Source organism: Acyrthosiphon pisum, chromosome A1 (assembly GCF_005508785.2).
Source record: "Acyrthosiphon pisum isolate AL4f chromosome A1, pea_aphid_22Mar2018_4r6ur, whole genome shotgun sequence".
NCBI lineage: Eukaryota > Metazoa > Arthropoda > Insecta > Hemiptera > Aphididae > Acyrthosiphon > Acyrthosiphon pisum.
Genome location: NC_042494.1, coordinates 93,803,202 through 93,822,368, shown reverse-complemented (window position 1 = coordinate 93,822,368; position 19,167 = coordinate 93,803,202). Strand labels below are relative to the sequence as shown.

Genomic DNA, 19,167 nt, shown 5'->3' with positions numbered 1-19,167 from the left:
TTAATTGACATCTAGATTGTACGAAGAAATGAAATTAGTAGATACAGTAGAACTTCGATTAACCGTCACTGTCGGGACCGGGGCTTTGACGGTTAATCGAATAGACGGTTAACGGAAATTTTGCAAAAAAAACGTGTAAATACATATACATACACACATTTATTATATTTTATATTTATATTATATATTTATCATATTTTACGTGTGTACTTAAAAAAAAAAAAAATACTTACATTGTACCATACCACACATATTATAAAAAAAATCTGTCATTTTAGTTTGTTTTTTTGATTATTTTGAAGATAATTATTTTTTTTTCGGCGGTGACCGATGACGGATAACAGAGAGTGACGGTTAATCGAGTGACGGTTAATCGAAGTTCTACTGTACGTGTTTATCACGGTGTTATCACGTTATTCGTTATTTCTCAAAGAAGGTACACGTGCAGCCAATTTTTTTTTAAATTTAGTTGTATTATTTCACGATAGTTTAAGAATGCCAAAACATCCACTTTTCTTAATAAATAGAGTCGGGAAAAAAAAATAATAACTGTAAACTGTATTCAATTAGGTACCCAACTTTTTGACCAGACGAAAATATCGACATATAAAGTAGAAAAAACTACATAAAATAAAAATGTTCACTATATGTCTATTTAATTAGATTTTATACTATAGATATTAGATATATTTAATATATCTAAGATAATGAAATTTTTTATCTTATGTTGTTTTTCTAATTTATATGTCGATATTTTCGCTTGGTCAAAAAGTTAGAAAATTGAATACAATGTCGATCATAAGTTGTTCCTATTATTAAATTTAAAAATATCGAAAATACAGTAAAAATATTTTCTTAAATATTTTAAAATATAATTTTGATGAAATGCATAAAAATCAGAACAATTTTCATTTAACTTTGAGTTAGTAATTCATACAATTTTAAATTCTCAGCGGAGCAATGAATGTATTGGTTTTACAATAATGTGCGTTTTTATTTTATTATTTATTTACTTGTGTCTGTCGACTGTCTAGTACTCGAGTGTTGACTGTGTCTTCCTTTCAAAACAGTAAAAACGCTTGGATTTTCTTCAACAGTTTATTTTCTGATAGGAAAACTCATGAGTTTACCAGTAGGTACCAAAAATCGATTTCATACCATTGCACTGTCAATTGAAATTTCTGTACGATATGAAGTGTCTCATGAATTTTTATAACTAATGAGATATATAGATGAAATATTCATACTTCATGTTTTATCAAAAACTAGCAACCACTTTATTGTTCGAATGGACACTACATGCCAAATGGTGTAAAATAATTGTCATCATAGATGGAGTTTTTCTGCTATATTTTCGAGGAGAATTTAAAACCTATGATAAATAATTTTGTATTTCTTGATTAATATATACCATATAAATGAAAAACAACGTGGGCTCAAAATAAATAAAAATCATACTAAATTACAAAATTACAAAATAAAACACATTCATAAATTGATTACATTTATATAAGACCAATCAATTAATAAATATCAATATCAGTTAATAAAAAGGAATTCATAATAATATAACAAAAAGTTATACATCCAACATTTTAAGCACTAATTCTTCATCTTCCATTAGACTCAAACCTGTGTCCACGGGTTCATCTAAGTCTTCTTCGATTTTCCTTCGTTTCTTAATATTGGTTTTATTAGTCAATAATTTCCGCTTAGGTGGTCTGTGATAATATAAAAACAAACATTAATGAACAAATAATAACAAAAACGTAAACAAATAATACTCAAAATCATACCGGTGAATATTTGATGAATCATCTTCAACTTCAGATTCTGAACCACAGTTAGAATCAAAATCATCTTCAGAATCACCGCTATCTTGTTTGCCATAAACCTTATCTGGATCAGGTAGCCACGATAGATCAACAGATGCTTCATCACTAGAACTTGCATCCTCCATTTCAGCTCTTTTAGCTTCTTCTTTCGCTTTCCTCTTTTCCTCTCTATGTTGTGCTTTAACCTTCTCTCGAAATAATTGTTTATCATACACATCCTCTTCACGCAACATTTGCTTGGCTTGTTCTATATCAATACCACCCTTTTCGCTATTATTCTCATATTCTCGAGCCATTTGTGAAACTTTTGTTTTAGCCTTGTCCAGTACCGCCTAAAAAAATTTTTTATCAATTATTATGTACAGTGAATTAATAAAATAAATACCATACTTCTCCAGTTTCATCAAAAACAGTTTTCTGATTTGGTTTGATTTGTTTTTTAATCATTTTTTTTGCTACTGCCGCTTTGGTTAAAGGTTTTTTTTTCTTTTTATTCAAAGTATCAGTTGCTAATTCTACTTCATCTTCAAAGTCGTCAGTTTCTATGATATTATGATCTTTTCGTTTTACAGTAAATAAATCATCGTTTTCTTCATCACTATTATCATCTTATTAAATAAAAATTATATAAATAGTTAACACCCAAATATGTTTAGTTTAAAATTTGAAAAATTTACAATTACCATCATGAAAGTTATACGAATCTTTAACAGATGATTGATAGGCCTGAGGTTCCGGTTCGTCATCTGAAATTTCAGAATCAGATGATTTGTTCAATTTCTCATTAAGGTCTTCAACCACAGTTTGAGCAATTGTATCCTTTTCTTTTTTCTTGGCTTCTTTAGCTTTTTTCCATTTTTGTAAAAATCTTACACGTGGTGGAATCGCTAAACCTAATGAACTTTTACGGACATTAAAATTAAATTTAACTACCAAACATTTTATTTAAAAAATTGGGGAGTGTAGTATTTACCTAGCAAATGAATCTGTATCCAAAGCTGAAACATCAAATACACTTTTGTCTTTCATTAAAAATACAGATTTTATATAAGAAACAAAAGCACGCTGAGCCGATTCTTTCAAAATGTGATCTTTTGCTAAAGTTGCTTCCAATGTCCGTTGGATTGAAGTCAATTTATTAGGATTAACTCTGTAAGTAAATATTTGATAAAGCTAAAATACATTTTTTTAAATATTTTTATGTAATTACTTTATTTCTGAGATTGGAATTTTTTTATTTTCCAACTGTTTTAAAATGGCTAATTCAGATGGCAATAGTACAAGCAATGATTCTCCAGACTTTTGAAATCTGGCTGTCCTACCAGCACGATGAATATACTCATTTGCATTTTCTGGACAGTCCAACTGAACAACCCAATTAACAGCAGGAAAATCTAAATAAAAAACAAAATTAATGTACACACATATAACCTATATTATATCTAAATAATTAATTTTATATCTCACTTCTGTTATTAAATTTTAAAATGTTAATACCTACAATAAAATATTATAGCATGTATCTAATTTTATCTATTAAATCCATGATAAATATATACTTTAAGAGATACGTGTCCATTATTTGAGTTAACCTCAAAAAATAATAAGTTATGTAGATCACAATTAAAATAGTTTGTTTAGATCAGTGTTTCCCAACCGTGGGCCAGTCATAAGTGGTCCGCAGTACCATATATTTTTTTTTTGATTTCTATTACAATTTTTTTTTTTTTTTTTTTAATAGCAAAAAACATTACGACTTATTGAGAAACCGTAAAATATTATACGCTGTATACGGTTATACCGTTTTACCGTAATATACAGTTATCTCATCGTTGTTGATAAGTATTTTCCACTTTTATAATTGTGTAGGTATCAGAGTAATAAATTATACTATTATCGTGAACGATAATAATTATGTCAATTGCAAACATCGTTGCTTATATATTTATACTTAATGAGTATCGATTATAACGGTTACAAAAATCACACTAAGAAAATTATTTAGTATAGTTAAGTATATATTAGTGAAGTATAGTAATAAAATGTAAAGTAAAATAGTAAAAATTAACATTTTTCAATAGTTTTATGTATTTTTGTCTTCCTAGTTTTAGTAAAATTGAGGTGGTCCGCGACCTATAAAACATTGTCGAAGTGGTCCGTGGTGTAAAAAAAGGTTGGGAAACACTAGTTTAAATATTACAAAAATAACTGATATCAACAATGATATTATTATGTTTTAATAACAAATATTATTTATTATTTATTATAGTATTAATGGTTACACAAATCTATCACTTGAAATATTTTATTGAACAAGCTAATCTATAAACAGTTTACCTACTGTTTTTAAAAAGTGTAAAATATATTCACATAATTTTTGTTTTTAATAAGCATTCATTTAAAAAAAAAACTAATTTAATTACCAAGTCCTCGAGCAGCAATGTCTGTAGCGAAGAGAACTGAACGTTGTTTTCTACTAAATGACTCATACACAGCCATACGTTTTGTCTGATGCATAGTACCATACAGTGCTAATAGACTAGTACCCGGTCGTAGTTTACATAATATTTCATAAAAATATTTAACCTAGAACAACAAATAGTCTCCATTACTATTACATATTCCATATCTTATTGGCTGAATTATACTACTCTTACCTGTTTACAGCTTGACATAAACACGAGCACTTTATGGTGCAAATGATTTTTAATGAAAGACCATAGTAGACTCATTTTATCATGTAAATCACATACCATGTAACTTTGTACTAAGCCTGATGGAGTACTGTGCTCGGAGTCTTCGTGAACAGAAATTAAATGAGGATTACTCAAACTGAGTCTTACCAAATCTTTCACAGATCTGAAGTACAATATAAGTAATTAATTTTCAGTAAATATATTATACTTCATATAATATGTATTTATGCTCAGATTGCCTACTTGGTTTGAGTGGCTGAAAATAGAAGTGTTTGCCTTTCGGGAGGCAAATTCTCTATAATACTGTTCATAGTCTGCTGAAACCCCATATCAAGACATCGGTCAGCTTCATCCAACACTAATACCAACATATTAGAGCAGTCAAAAAGTGGATTTTCGTCCATATGCTGCAATAAGCGACCTGGTGTGCAAATCATTATGTTACATTGGTCTAAACGTTTGCGCTCAAATTTCAAATCTTTGCCACCTAAAAGACATTCAAAATATATATATATATAATAACATATTAATAAATAACCAAATTACATTTTGTTCGAAATATTGTATACAAAAGGTGTACCTATTTGATTGGATAATTTTTAGATTCTGAGTGGAGCAAGGAAGCTAGTGGTCTTACAATGGTGTTTATTTTTATTTTTTTTAAATTTTTTTTTTTTTTATGCTGTATACAAAATTTCTACCAGAAGGTGTGCTTTGATTTCAACATATTATAGTATCTTATCTTTTAGAAAATTGGATCAAGATGGTACTTTGGAGAGGTAATTATTTGATTTTCTCAATAGTTATTTAATGCCATGGGAAAAACCACAAACAAATTACGAAAAATCAATTTCCTTTACAATAAGTAGACATTAAACAATCGGTAAGACTGCCTAAATTTAAACATCATTCCCCAAAGTTCAAAAACGATGAAAACACTTAATGTATTGACAACATAATATAGCAAACACTAAAATAAAAAAATTAAGTAATTAAAATAAAAAATTCATGAGTCATTATTAAGTTTAGGACTATATATTAACTGTACAAAAAAAAATTATATTTTTTATTGCTTTAAGTGAGAAAATGAAATAATATAAAAATGTATGTAAGTTTGAAAATAAATGATAAATAATGTATAATATATTTTATACAGATAGTTCTATAGGTTGAGTGCAATTAATTCATCTGAAATTTTATATTTAGCCTTGAAGTTTTTATTACGCTGCCCATCGGGAACAACGGGAATCGCCTGTTGCAAACCAACAAGGTATAGGCGGTTTTTCATTTTTTTTTTTATTAGTATCTTGTAATTGTTTCTCATATCAAGAATTTCAATTTACAAAACAACAAACTAAAGAGTAATAAGCTAATAGCTAATATAAATAATATATATTATTATAACAGTATAATAAAAACTGAATAATAAGTAACAAGATAAGTAATAACAATAACTAATAATATCCACCTCCGTGGACAGTAAAATCTATAATACATTGTATTGTTAAAGCCATAAAGGTTGATTTTATTAATCAGTATCTTTTATACTAATATGTAATATTGTATTCTTAGTATTGTCTGTTGCTACTATGAAAGTAAATAGGTCATATTGTAGTATTTTTCAAATAATACCTAGTGTACCTAGGCATATATTTAAAGCAGGGAAAGTGATTTTTAACTAAAAATTACATCTAATTACAACTATGAACTAGATTATATCTTTTACCTGTCTATGCAAACCTCATTAATATATTGTTACAAAACATTTTTTTAGAAACTATAAATACACCATAAAACCTAACATTTAAATGACTAAAATTAACATCCTCAGTATGATTCACAAACCATACATACAGTGATATACATGACTGGCTAGTGGACTGCTTATTTATATAAGTTATTTTCCCGGGCCAGTCCGAAATTCCAATCCGTCTCTGCCTTCAATAAATTATTATGATGATACAATATTTTCTTAACAAGAATAGCTGGAAAATAGGTATTTCTGATTTCAACTTACTATTTTGTTATCTACACTATTTTATAGCAATTACTTAATTTAAGATCCATATTGTTTGTTGACTCTATTTTGCCTCTACACCATTTATATTTTGTAAAATGTGACACTTACCAATGATTAAGCCTGCAGAAAAATCGTGGTGGATACCAATCTTACGTAACGTTTCAAATATTTGATATGCTAATTCTCTGGTAGGAGTTATGATTAGTGCTGCTAATCCTTCAGTACGATTCCATTTGTTACAATACAATATTTCCAATACCTAATCAATTTAACAATATTATGATACCTAAAACGACTTTAAATGTTTCTAGTAGTAGCACAGGTTTAGTTACCGGTATTAAAAAGGCTAGTGTTTTACCACTACCAGTCTTTGCTGCACCTAATATATCCTCACCACGTAGACTATAACCAATGCTTTCACGTTGTATTTCAGTAGGCACAAAGTATTTGTTATCTTTCAATCCCTTTAATGTTGGTGCCGACAAGGGAAAATGTTCAAATTTTTCAATAGCATTTGGATCAATCTAAAAAAAAAAATAATTGAGTCAAATTTTATATTATGTCCTACAGCATAGTAATACACACATACAATTAATATAGAGTACTAACAGACTCGTAGCTCTAAAAAATCAAAAAATATACAATACACGATCCCCTCAACCACACTTAAGTAAATATTTTTAACCACCCCTGCAGCATAAATTATCATGTCACGGACAAACACTGCTGTAAATACAGCAGACAAATAAGGGACAATCACCAATACCCAAACATGATAGTTTAGGTATTTGTAGATTTATTGATTTCATATTATTTTTGTTGTAAAAATAAAAACAATCGATAAATGTCCATAAATCGTAGAAACCTATGTTGATGAAAAATAACGTCAGTACGAAGTGCATAAAAATATGTTACCTGCTCGTACGATTCCTTGAGTTTGCCGATCACGACATCAATAGACTCCTTCTTTTTTTTTGATCTAAAAACTTTTATTTTCCGTTTTTTGTACACCATTTTGAACAAATCGGTTGTCGACGAGACTGTTAGAAATTAGTACTAAAGGCTTAGGCAGTCAACAATCAAGTATTAACAGTTGTAAACATAAATGTAGAAAAAACACAGACTTCTTCAGTATTCATACACGTGTAGTAGGCACCTATAGAACATTAGAGCTATTCAACTACAGAAGTCTGCGATTTCAAACCGTGATAAAATGTTATCTACATCATGGTTATCACACGGTACCATGATTAAAGCACAGAATATAACAACAACAACGCCATCATCATCATCAGCTGTATCACAGAACAATATAGAATAGACACTCGGTCAGCTGTGTGGGTTTACGTATCCCTACGGTATGAAGTATTGGACTCTATAAATTGTACCGTATCCGTAATCTGATAGAATGTTGGCAACGTGTATCCCTCTTTGTTACGAAATCTTAAAAACGGATACAAGGCAATGGCCAATGGGCATTATTATTATTCTGTGGACTGTGACAATGATGTTGAAATGATTTATTTAAATGATAACATATGCCACGCCCCCCTGGAGACCATGTCCAAGGCCACAGTCACCCGATTTTGCCAATACACGCAGTGTCGTACCCCTGGCTGTATAAAACACCGACAAGAGATAGACAATTTAAAGCCGAATAAAACCACCGGTAGCGCTGAAAATATTGGGTGAGGTCCTTTTCAAACATGTCGTTTCCAGTATATATGTGATTATACCTTACTATCTTTTGAAAAAGATAGTCCGTGATTACATAGAGTATATTATTGTGATTACATAACTTATAATAAACACTATAGTATCAAAAGACGAAAAGAGTCAAAAAACCCTTTGCTACTTTTCTAAGTCGAATATTACAATTTATTATAATATTATTATTCTCTTTTGACAAATCGAATATTATATATTATTCCGTCCCGTTCGCAGACGATCTCGTCCGTCGACGAAGCCACTGGTCGGTAGAGGGCCAACTTCTGTAAAATTTCTGGCAAACACAATTCGCGTCGACGACATGATGAGCTCAAGTGGTGCGGTCGATAGCGACGTCGGGAGTTCGATGCCAATGGAAACGGACGACGAAATTGATCAATTAGTGGTAAGTGTTACTGCTGATGGCTTGTGTTTGATGATTTTCATATATTTGAATCCCTGCCGATGGTGATTTTATGCTTCATACGTTTTAGGCTCAAACTACCGATGTTGAAATGGCACCAACGGAAATCGCGCCCATCGTCAATCCACCAGTTTCTGCAGTCGCGCCAATTCTAAGCTCATCGACGCCGTCAACCAACAAACTGTCTCCGACAGTGGTGGCTCTCAATAATAAACCGTCCACGACATCTGTTACTCACAGCAATCTACTGGTACCTCAAGTTGCACCTCTCATCAGTTCAACTATATCGACAATCGCTCCACTCATCAATCCGCCCATGTCTCCGGTCATACATGTTAACCAAACGACAGTGTCTACAGTCACTTCTCTTAATAGCACTCCTGTGTCAACAATCTCCGTGCTCAATAACCCTTCGGTAGTGACAACCAACCAGCAAAATATTGTAATGCAACATCTCCAATTCCAACAATTGCAACAACTGCAACAGCAACAGCAACAACTTCAACAGCAGCAACAACTCCAACAGAAGCAGCAACTATCGACACAACAGCAACAAATCCAACTCCAACAGCAACAGATCCAACAAATGCAACAGAAACAACTGTTAATACAACAACAACAAATAAAACATCACCAACAGCAACAAATAAAACAGCTACCGCAACCACAATTACTACAGCAGCTGCAACAAGTAAGAATTCTGTTTTATCAAACTAAACATTTTAATGTTTCTAATACCATAGTCCTCTGGGACACTGGCTTAGTTGCACACACAATTAAACATAATAGGTACTATGTTTAATCGTGGCTGCAAATTATAACTTTAAAAACAAATATAACATAATTTTATACATTTATACCTAATTGTCATGTAGTTAAATTTCTTAATTCTTTACACACGGCCACTTCATTGAGTAACATAGCCAGGATTTTTCTTGGGGATAGAAGGGCTGATAATTTGTCATATTGGGAAGGGATAACTCTAGTAATCCCTCATACGTTTGGTATGGTAATGTTGTGGTATATAACATTTTAGACTTTTTCACTTCAGCGGCAACTTATTAAAATTGTAGTACATCCATCTTATACCTACTCTTATGCAATCCGTTCGCGAAATACTGAAACAACTTTAAAATTTTTCTTGAAATTTCATGGAGGGTTAATGCCTCCTCAATTACACTACTGACATTAGTTTGGTTATTAAGTTGTAGCCAGCAGAAATAACTTCTAACTTCTAATCATTTTTAACTCTATTTTTACTATTCAAAAAGATACAATACAATTATTTAATTAAAATGTTTGAAGATTTTTTGGACAATCAGTCATTATATCCATTGTTATGGAAAATACAATCTTTTTAGTTTTGTTATTAATAGTATATAGTATGGTTTAACTATTGAAACTTTTATACTTTAAAACGTTTAACCACTATTTTCATTAATTTTTTTAAGGATAATTTATTTTTTAGTGTAAAAATCAGATTTGGTGGTCAGAGTTAGTTTGAAGTTATAACTAGGTATTTAATATTTGTAATTTTTGCAGGAATGCACTTCTGCTTGAACTGATAACTTGGTTATATCCGCAAACTTTTTGTGGTCCTTAAATATGTAGAAAATTTTTACCAATTTCAAATATAGGTATAAGTAATTAAGTACTGACTTGTATCAGGGTCTGAATCAAATACAAATTGATGCATATTTCATAGTTTGTCGGGATGTCAAACATGTTAGTGATGTAATTTCATGAACACTCAATTTTGAACAGATACGTAACATTAACCTATGCACTTATAATCAGGGCCGAATTTACGCCTAGGCCGGCAAATTTTGTAAGAAATTGAAAAAAAAATGTATTATTACTTATTAGAATTTATAATTATTAGTATTGTTTATAGTTACTACTGACCTAATTTGTTTACAATGAAATAAATTTATTAGTAGGTAATAAATACTACATTTTTTTTTTCTCGAGGTAGGGGCCCAGGGACCATTTAAAAGGGCCTAGGGCGGCACCGGTTCTAAATCAAGCATTGTGTATAATGTGAAATATATGAAATATAAATGCACAAATGTATTCCTGGGAAATATTGAATTTTTTAAAAATGATTGTATTATTTTTCAACATAATGGTATTTATTCGTATATTCCGCATCTCAACCTGGGCAACATGCACTTATTATGTTTTAAAAAACTAATTTTTGTCAGTACGAGAGTACCTATGTATAGGTATATTAGCGCCAGGCTGTGACGTGGAGTCATTCGCTCAAACAGCTTTAAAACGAAAACATTTCTCGATTTGCCATCAAGTATTGAAGATTTGAAAAGAAAAATGCAAACAATTTATTGAGCCATGTGTATTCAAATTTTGTAATGTCTCATCTGTATTCTAAATTTTTCTTTAAAATGTGTGGTTTTGCATGTTTTAATGGCAAGCAAATCAATTAATGGTTGGAAAAAGTAGGTCAAATTTTTTTGGATGTTTAGGTAAAAATTTCAGAACTTCAAAATCATGTTCAAACTTCAAAGTTTAAAATACCTAAATTTAAAATTGTTGTTTTAAAATATTAAAAACACCTGATTGTAATAATCTGCAAATCAGTGGGGGTAATAAGTAGGTATTGATACTGATAAGATGTTCTAAAAATAAAATGTAAACTACACTATAACATTGTCTATAAATTCAAAATGGTTTTGTTACGAATTCTACATTTCTACAGAATACAGTTAAGCGAATAAATTATTTATTATTGACTTTTATTTGTGTACAGCAACCACAGCAACATCAACAGCTGCAACAACAACAACAACTACCGTTACAACAGAAGCAACAACTACCGACACAGCAGCAGCAGCAGCAGCAGCAGCAACCACAACTATCAACACAACAGCAGCAACAACAACTACCGACACAACAGCAGCAGCAACAGCAACAACAACAACAAGTAGTAGTACTGCAGCAGCAGCAGCAACAACAACAAGTGGTACAGCAGCAACAACAATCGGTACAGCAGCCACAACAACAACTACCGTCACAGCAGCAGCAGCAACAAACAGTACAGCAGCCACAACAACAAATGGCACAGCAACCGCAACCATCATCGCAGCAGCTACAAACACCACAACAACAGCAACCATCACAACAAATTACCATTAAAAATTTGTTGAATACAGACGATGCAGCAGTATGTATTTTTCTAAATAACCCTATCAACCTATCACATATAAGTCGATATAAGTTGTTAAAATTGTTTATCATAAAAGTAGTAATAGACTACACATCGGTCTCCACTATATATCTGCCCTGCTACTAGTAAAAGCAGTACTTACTACAAAATTATCAACATTTTGTAAAAATCAAGTTAATGTTTTTTTTTGGATTAATTAAATATTTTAAGTAGGTACCTACACCTCTTTACTGAAATAAATGGAAAACTATATCAGAAATTAAAAAAAAAAATCGTTTAATTTTGCGACAAATAAATTATTTTTCTCAAAATTAAGAATTTATTGATTTTTACTCTAATATTGCCCGCATATTAAACACTAGTGTACAATTATAGCTAGCAGAAAATTCAGAAACTACAGTGACCAAATCAGCAGCACTTGACCCCCTTAAATTATACTGGAGGAGTTCAAAAGTATCATTTACCCCTCCAGATATGCCAACAGAAGAAATATTTAAATCTGTGAATAGTTTTTGATTCGACCACATTTTGAATTATGACTTATCTCAGTTCCAGAACGAGCACACAAACACTAGTGTAGTTATGTAGATGATACAAGTAACAACCTAAGCATTTCAGGAAAACTTTGCAAATAAATCTCACTTTATGAAATTGCAATGGCCGGACAGTTTACTGGAACGACTTGCTCAACAACATACCTACCCACATTTGTTCAATAGATGTACTTTTATGTGTTGAATAAACCAAACTTATTTTATCAAGTTATGATTTTGGAGCCTATTGTTTGTATTTATGTGGTGTCATGCTGTGCCATTTATGTCTTATTAGAACCTGTTCAGGTTCATTTACTCGTCACATTTAAACAAGTAATTGAAAAACTATTAATTTAGCCAAAATATTACATTTATTCAATCTACTTTGTTATAATATATAGGGAATTTAACTTTTAAAAAATAGTTTATTACTAAATTTGATAGATACTTATATGTTTTATATTGTTATCGATACACAATAAATTATGTTAAAATGTCATTAAATTAAAAAAAGTAAAAAAATGAATAGTATTTATATTTATAGGAATATAAAAATGTCTAATTATGCAATTATGTAATTTATTCATTAAAATATTTAATATAGATTGACAACTAAGTACCATTATTTATTATATATGTAGGTTTTTTGTAAAATAAAATAATTCATTAAGGAGTACACTCAAAGCCCATTTTCCGACCAATTGAATTATTTCTAGAGGTTAGTTTAATGGCATAAGAAAATACATGAACTATTATTGCAATTCATTGTGCAATGTGTCTGTTTATAAATAGCTTCCTAGTTATGATTGTCGGCTCGGCTTTGTGTCTTTTACATCTAAAATATAATTTAGTATCTAAAAAAAGCCATGTGGGATGAACTCACCTCAGACTAGTTGATAAAGACTCCTCAGACTAGTTGTAAAAAATCGTTACTGTAAAAATCAAAACAAGACATCACTTGTTTAACTATTTTTTGCATTATAATATGAAGTAACTTAATAAAACATATTATTCATGTTTTTTTTTTTCACAGTTGTTAACAAAAGCACGTTTGCGTGAACTCGTCAAAGAAGTAGATCCAAATGAACAGCTAGAAGAGGACGTAGAAGATCTTATGTTACAGTTATCTGACGATTTTGTCAACGAATTAGTCAAAGCAGCATGCGTATTCGCTAAACATAGAAAATCAAATATTGTTGAAGTTAAAGACGTCCAAATTTACTTAGGTTACTATTGAAATAAATAATTTTTAAAAACATGTCGAATGTAAAATGATTTTATTAAAATTTGAACAAAATCTATAACCATTGTAAATGTTTTACAGAACGGTACTTGAATATGTGGATACCTGGTTTTGGCACTGATGAATTGAAACCGTACAAAAAAGCGCCAATCACAGAAGCACATAAACAACGAACAGCACTTATCAAGAAAGTTGCCAGTAAAAAATACTAATTTAAATGTTATTTTGTTACATGTCACCAGCATTAATGTTCAGAATTTTTAGTTGTTAAGAACACCACTTAAAGGGCTGTTTAATATAAAATTGGATAAATGTAAGACTTACTTTATTAATAAAACAATATTTTTTCATCATTAAAAAGTTTTGAATTAGCTTACATTGTTAAAATTATTCTAAACTGATTTTTTTTTTATATAAAATGTCTTATTAGTTATTAGTTAAGTTAAATTATTGGTATTTAATAAACACACTTCATTAAATACAAACAATTATAAATACTTCCATACTAAAGTATTTAGGAAATTACTAAGCCTCTTTTTGATATAACAAATTTTCTCCAATGACATATTTACTTATCGGTGTTTTTTTATTAGGATATCCATCATCGTTTATTAAAATTCTGAATAATGTATAAAACTATATTTTTCTATTCATCAAAGGAAAAATAGTGATATGGGTAGGAACTAAATTATTGAAAAAATAGCGTTTCAAGCAGTTAACTATACTAATACATTTACATATTTGTCAGGCTGTAGTTGTCTGATCAATATGCGTACACTTCAAGTCAATTGGTTCATTAGTTAAGGATATAGAGACGTCGATATGTTTTTCGTAATATACGCTGGTTAAAATTCAAGTTAGCTGTCTCACGTTAACTGTAAAAACACACCATCTTCATTCACTCTTTACTTTTTTTTACTTTACACTGGCGCTCTCTATACAATAATATTGTGCAAACCTATAATTTGTGTACATTGATTTACCATATAGATAATATTTGCTTTATAACAAATAAGAATCTTATTTAAACTATTTAAATTTAAAGTGTATAGTAGTAACAATGAAGTCAAAACACTGATGGAATCATAGTTAATAAATATTAAAAAGATGGGAAAGTGGGTGTCGCTCTGCTGTACAGTAGGTTACAAGTGGTTCACTGTTATGGATAATGTTGAATTTGAATTCAATGATATGATACCATCGTATAAGAAAAAAAATTCTGAGCGAAAACTGTCAGTCAGCCTATGATATTAGCATGTTACCAAGTATATTTGATGATATTATTGTGAATAAAGCAATTTATATATTTACCTATTTATGCAGAGCCTTGTTTTAAATTTTCATTCCTTAGATATAAAAATTGAACATTTTATAAATTTTTAACTACAAAATAATTATTCAATTTTAAATTTGAACTTCATATTATGCTTATAAAAAAAAATTGTGTCTATGTAATTTTAATATTTTTCAACTGCTATTGTAACAATATATCAGGAGCCTTGCATTAAATGTTCACGCTTTTTTACAAAATTATATTGATATTTCATATTTATAGAAAAAAATATTTAAAAAATTGAAAACTGAGAATGTCCGGAAACAGCTCAGAGTCAAAATATTTTCAAAATTTTATGGTGTATAGAAAATGAATATTCAGTGAAATTTTCATCAAATAACTAGTCATTTGTTTTTTAATTACAATAAAATAAAAAAATTGTCACATGAGAAATCAAGCAAATATCAAATGTTGTAAAAATATGAATTTCAACGTTCATAAAAATTTAATTAGACTTTCTAATATGAGGAATCTTGTATTACATTTTCAAATCTTAGATTTAAAAAAAAATTTTTGCGTATTCTCAACTCAAAATAATTTGCCAATATTCATGATTTTTACATATTTTGTCAATTTTTTAACTTTAAATGCTAAAAAAAAAAACTGACTAAGGATTTTTAATATTTTTCAATTTGTCATTGTAGCAATATAGTAGGAACCTTGTATTAAATTTTCAAGTATTTTTAACAAACAAATAAAATGTTATTGATATTTATAGAAAAAAAAACTAAAAAAAATAGAAACTGAAAATGTCCCTTAACACTTCAAAGTATTTTGAAAATTGTATCATGTACAGAAAATGGAAATATAAACAACCAGTGAAAATTTCATGTATCTACGGTCATTTGTTTTAAAGTTACACCAAAAACCAAAAACAATTTTCTCGAAAACAGATTTTACGTAAAAATTCCCATATTTTCCTTAATTTTTCTTTTGTTTTTCACGACGCTTTTGAAAACTACTGGAAAAACTTTTACTTTTGACCCCCAAAGAACCATCTAGATTCACTTTCCTATCAGAAAAAATACTGTTGAAGAAAATCGAAGCACTTTTACTGTCCTAAAAGGCAATGAAATAAAAAAATAAAAAAACACACATCATTGCAAAATCGTTCCACTCAGAATCTAAAACATACATCTTTGTAAAATCAATACATTCATAGCTCCGCTCAGAATCTAAAATATTCATGATGGTCAGTTGTAGACACAAGTTTATTAACGTGTGATCATCTACAAAAAGTTTCATATTTACTCAAATACATCAAATTAATAAAATATAAAATATGAAGAAACAAAAATACTCATTATTGAATATTATGACATTTGGTACAACATTTAAGCGTTTAATTTATGTTTGGTTTACACGAAACGTCAATTGCAATGCTTATCTATAGTATTTTGTAATTCTGTAAGCAATTTTGTGTCTTAACTTTTTATTACAACAAGTTAACAGTGTTTGATTAAATTGACTATCTACTTATTTTACTATTTTACATTTAACAAACATTTCTTTATAAATTATCAAAACAAACTTACAACAGCCACATAAATCAGCAACACATTATAATATAAATATTATCAAGCAATAAGGTTTCAATGGCATAAACGTAATTAATTTTTTATCGCGGCATGAAGTATTATGATATGTTGTCATTAACATTAAATGACATCTTCTAGGGACATAATAACCATCTTAAGTAATTCATTTGCCGGTTCAGAGTCAAATGAAATCAAGCAATCCAAATTACCCAACTGCGGTGATAGTCCTAAAAATAGAGCCAGTTTGGTAGCCAGTGGATTTTTATCCTCTATTACTGGGTCGTTATCTGGTTGCATCTAAACATAAACATGGCAACATGAAAACTTAAAATTACAAAATATTTAAAAAATAACATACTTTATCTGCAGTAAGCTTATGAACCTGACCATCAGATCCTAAATAGAATACTGAAAAACCATCATGCCACCTAGAATAAAATTTGATTATTATTTTATTAATTAATTAATTAATTGACTACTGAAGTTACAGATAGGTTTTAAATAATAAAGCTGGAATTCATAATAATATTACTTTATCTTGGTAGTTTTAAATTTTTCCTAAAAACCATTGTTAGATAATTCTTCAATTTGTGTAATAATAGGAAAATGAATATGTAATTTAATTCCTAAACTAAACCCAAATATTTATTTAAACTATTGCATAAATATAGTAACATTATAGTAATATAGTAACATTGTGGAGTTTAGAGCATATTTTTGTATTAAATATTTAAGTACATGGTAATTTTTGTCAAAATAATAATTGTGTTTGCCCTTGAAAAATGTCATGACACTACACTGAAACTTCAATATTACAAAATCTCAACAGCCAACCATAAACATTTTTATAATAGAGAAATTTGTTAAATAGAATTACGGGAAAAAGATTATGGTTCTCAAAAATATTAGGTTAAACAGAAAATGTATATAACTGTAAGTTTGTTGTATGGAAGATTTAATATAAGTATAATTTATAACTATGTTAATCTATAAACTTATTAATAAATCTTATTAAGCAATTAGATAAAAAATAATTCACATACGATTCAACGTTTTCTTTAATGACTTGTTCCAAATTCCAAAGTCTGAATTTCCAAAACTTCATGAACACTTTCAATCCTGATATACCTTTGATTCTCCATCGTACTTTAATTGTTCCGTCTTCTGGATGTTTGGTTATTTTTAATATATCAAATTTTACAAAAGCATACTTTATATGGCCCATTAAACGTAGTAAAGAAATTGTTGTCATGAAGTATTCTAACCCTCTAAAATCAGGTTAAATATAATAATTTAAAAATTCTGTACTTAGTAATTATTTTGTCTTTATTTACTTACACACTCTTTGTTCCTCTAATGTTATTCTCAAATACCAATTTGGGATGGTATAGTGCATAGTCCAAATTTTGTTTAAACATTAATGGTAACTATATCAAAAAATTAAAAAGAATAATATATTATTGAACATAGGTAGGTATAAACAGTATGAGCAGTACTATACAAGTTCAACGTTTTAGCAATATTACATATTAATACGGTTGATTACTTACATCTTCTCCCAATCTATTATACACATGATCGAGCTGTTCTAAATTTGGTAGTCCATTAGAATCTGATGTGCCGATATTTTCGTTAGACTTTGTAGAATTGTCTGGTTTAAGCTCAGTGCTGTTACAGACATTGTTTTTGGGATTCGTGTGTATGTTAAACCATTCGACAGCCACATCTGCAGACCGTTTGTTTTTGACAGGTCGTACAATGTAGTTGAGCAACGGTCGTGACTGACGGAACAAATTTTCGGCATTGATTTTGCACAATGTCGTCTCGACCTGAAAACGAAAGAGCCACCCCATTGTAGTCTCACCCTCTGCAAGACTGTGACCTCATCGGAGAGCAATAAAGTCAAGGGCCGAGCGGATTACCTGGGGTCTGGCCGAGTGCTGCTGAACGGTGTCCGACACGACGTGACCACCGTAGGCCGACGTTTTGGCCGTGCCCAACAAGTACTGATGACCGTTTCCGATTTTCGTGTAAATCTTTCGCACGGAGTTGGCCATGGTTCCACACTGGAAACCTACGCTGACGAGCTCCAAATGCTAGGGCCGAATTGAGCTGTTAGTAAGCCAGTAGGGCGTTTGTGACGCTCCTTAGAGACAATCGACTTACATCGAAAGAAGAACGGCGAAATCCACAGGGCCGGCGGCACTGCGCGCGCAAAGAGAAATAAAAAGATGTGCACAGCGAACTGCGAACGCTGATAAAGACTGGTAAAATGTGACAACGGTTATCACAAGATTCATGGACAAGTGCTTATCATTGCATATAATATCATAGAACAATATAGTCTGTGGTACAGAGCTTAGATCATATAGATATATGATATATATCATATGATCTAAAGTAAAGAGTGTAGCATAGAAGTCCTTGATGCGCACTTATAGGTAGATAAGAATATACTCTGCAGAAGATCTTCTAAGACCGTGCTCTTATATATCCTTACGACCTTACCACCGTCCATATTATACACACGGTTTAAGATATAGATACCTTTTATATTTGACTAAAGCCCTGTTATAATATTATCAAATAAGCTTAAAACATTTAGAAAATGTTTGGGGGGCTATGGACATTTATTTTTTTTGAGGGGTGGGGGC

General features: G+C 30.0%; 3 protein-coding genes across 3 annotated transcripts; 1 reads left to right on the top strand and 2 right to left on the bottom strand.

Moving 5' to 3' along the window:
• Positions 1 to 850: 850 nt before the first annotated feature.
• Positions 851 to 7,760, bottom strand: LOC100160109 (probable ATP-dependent RNA helicase DDX10). Its single transcript, XM_001948789.5, has 12 exons — positions 7,467 to 7,760; positions 6,884 to 7,075; positions 6,660 to 6,810; positions 4,775 to 5,018; positions 4,493 to 4,694; positions 4,259 to 4,421; positions 3,046 to 3,229; positions 2,809 to 2,985; positions 2,519 to 2,736; positions 2,226 to 2,443; positions 1,797 to 2,167; positions 851 to 1,721 (listed from the first exon to the last, which is right to left on the bottom strand). The coding sequence occupies exons 1-12, from the start codon at positions 7,563 to 7,565 to the stop codon at positions 1,580 to 1,582; spliced, it is 2,361 nt and encodes a 786-aa protein (XP_001948824.1). The 5' UTR covers positions 7,566 to 7,760; the 3' UTR covers positions 851 to 1,579.
• Positions 7,761 to 8,284: 524 nt separating this feature from the next.
• On the top strand, positions 8,285 to 14,002 carry LOC100573350 (putative uncharacterized protein DDB_G0271606). The gene is made up of 5 exons (XM_008184115.3): positions 8,285 to 8,664; positions 8,753 to 9,373; positions 11,450 to 11,863; positions 13,433 to 13,625; positions 13,724 to 14,002. The coding sequence occupies exons 1-5, from the start codon at positions 8,581 to 8,583 to the stop codon at positions 13,852 to 13,854; spliced, it is 1,443 nt and encodes a 480-aa protein (XP_008182337.1). The 5' UTR covers positions 8,285 to 8,580; the 3' UTR covers positions 13,855 to 14,002.
• A 2,165-nt stretch (positions 14,003 to 16,167) lies between these two features.
• Positions 16,168 to 18,829, bottom strand: LOC100159416 (uncharacterized protein C6orf136 homolog). Its single transcript, XM_029487816.1, has 6 exons — positions 18,436 to 18,829; positions 18,064 to 18,342; positions 17,852 to 17,940; positions 17,557 to 17,781; positions 16,872 to 16,941; positions 16,168 to 16,810 (listed from the first exon to the last, which is right to left on the bottom strand). The coding sequence occupies exons 1-6, from the start codon at positions 18,568 to 18,570 to the stop codon at positions 16,634 to 16,636; spliced, it is 975 nt and encodes a 324-aa protein (XP_029343676.1). The 5' UTR covers positions 18,571 to 18,829; the 3' UTR covers positions 16,168 to 16,633.
• Positions 18,830 to 19,167: the final 338 nt, after the last annotated feature.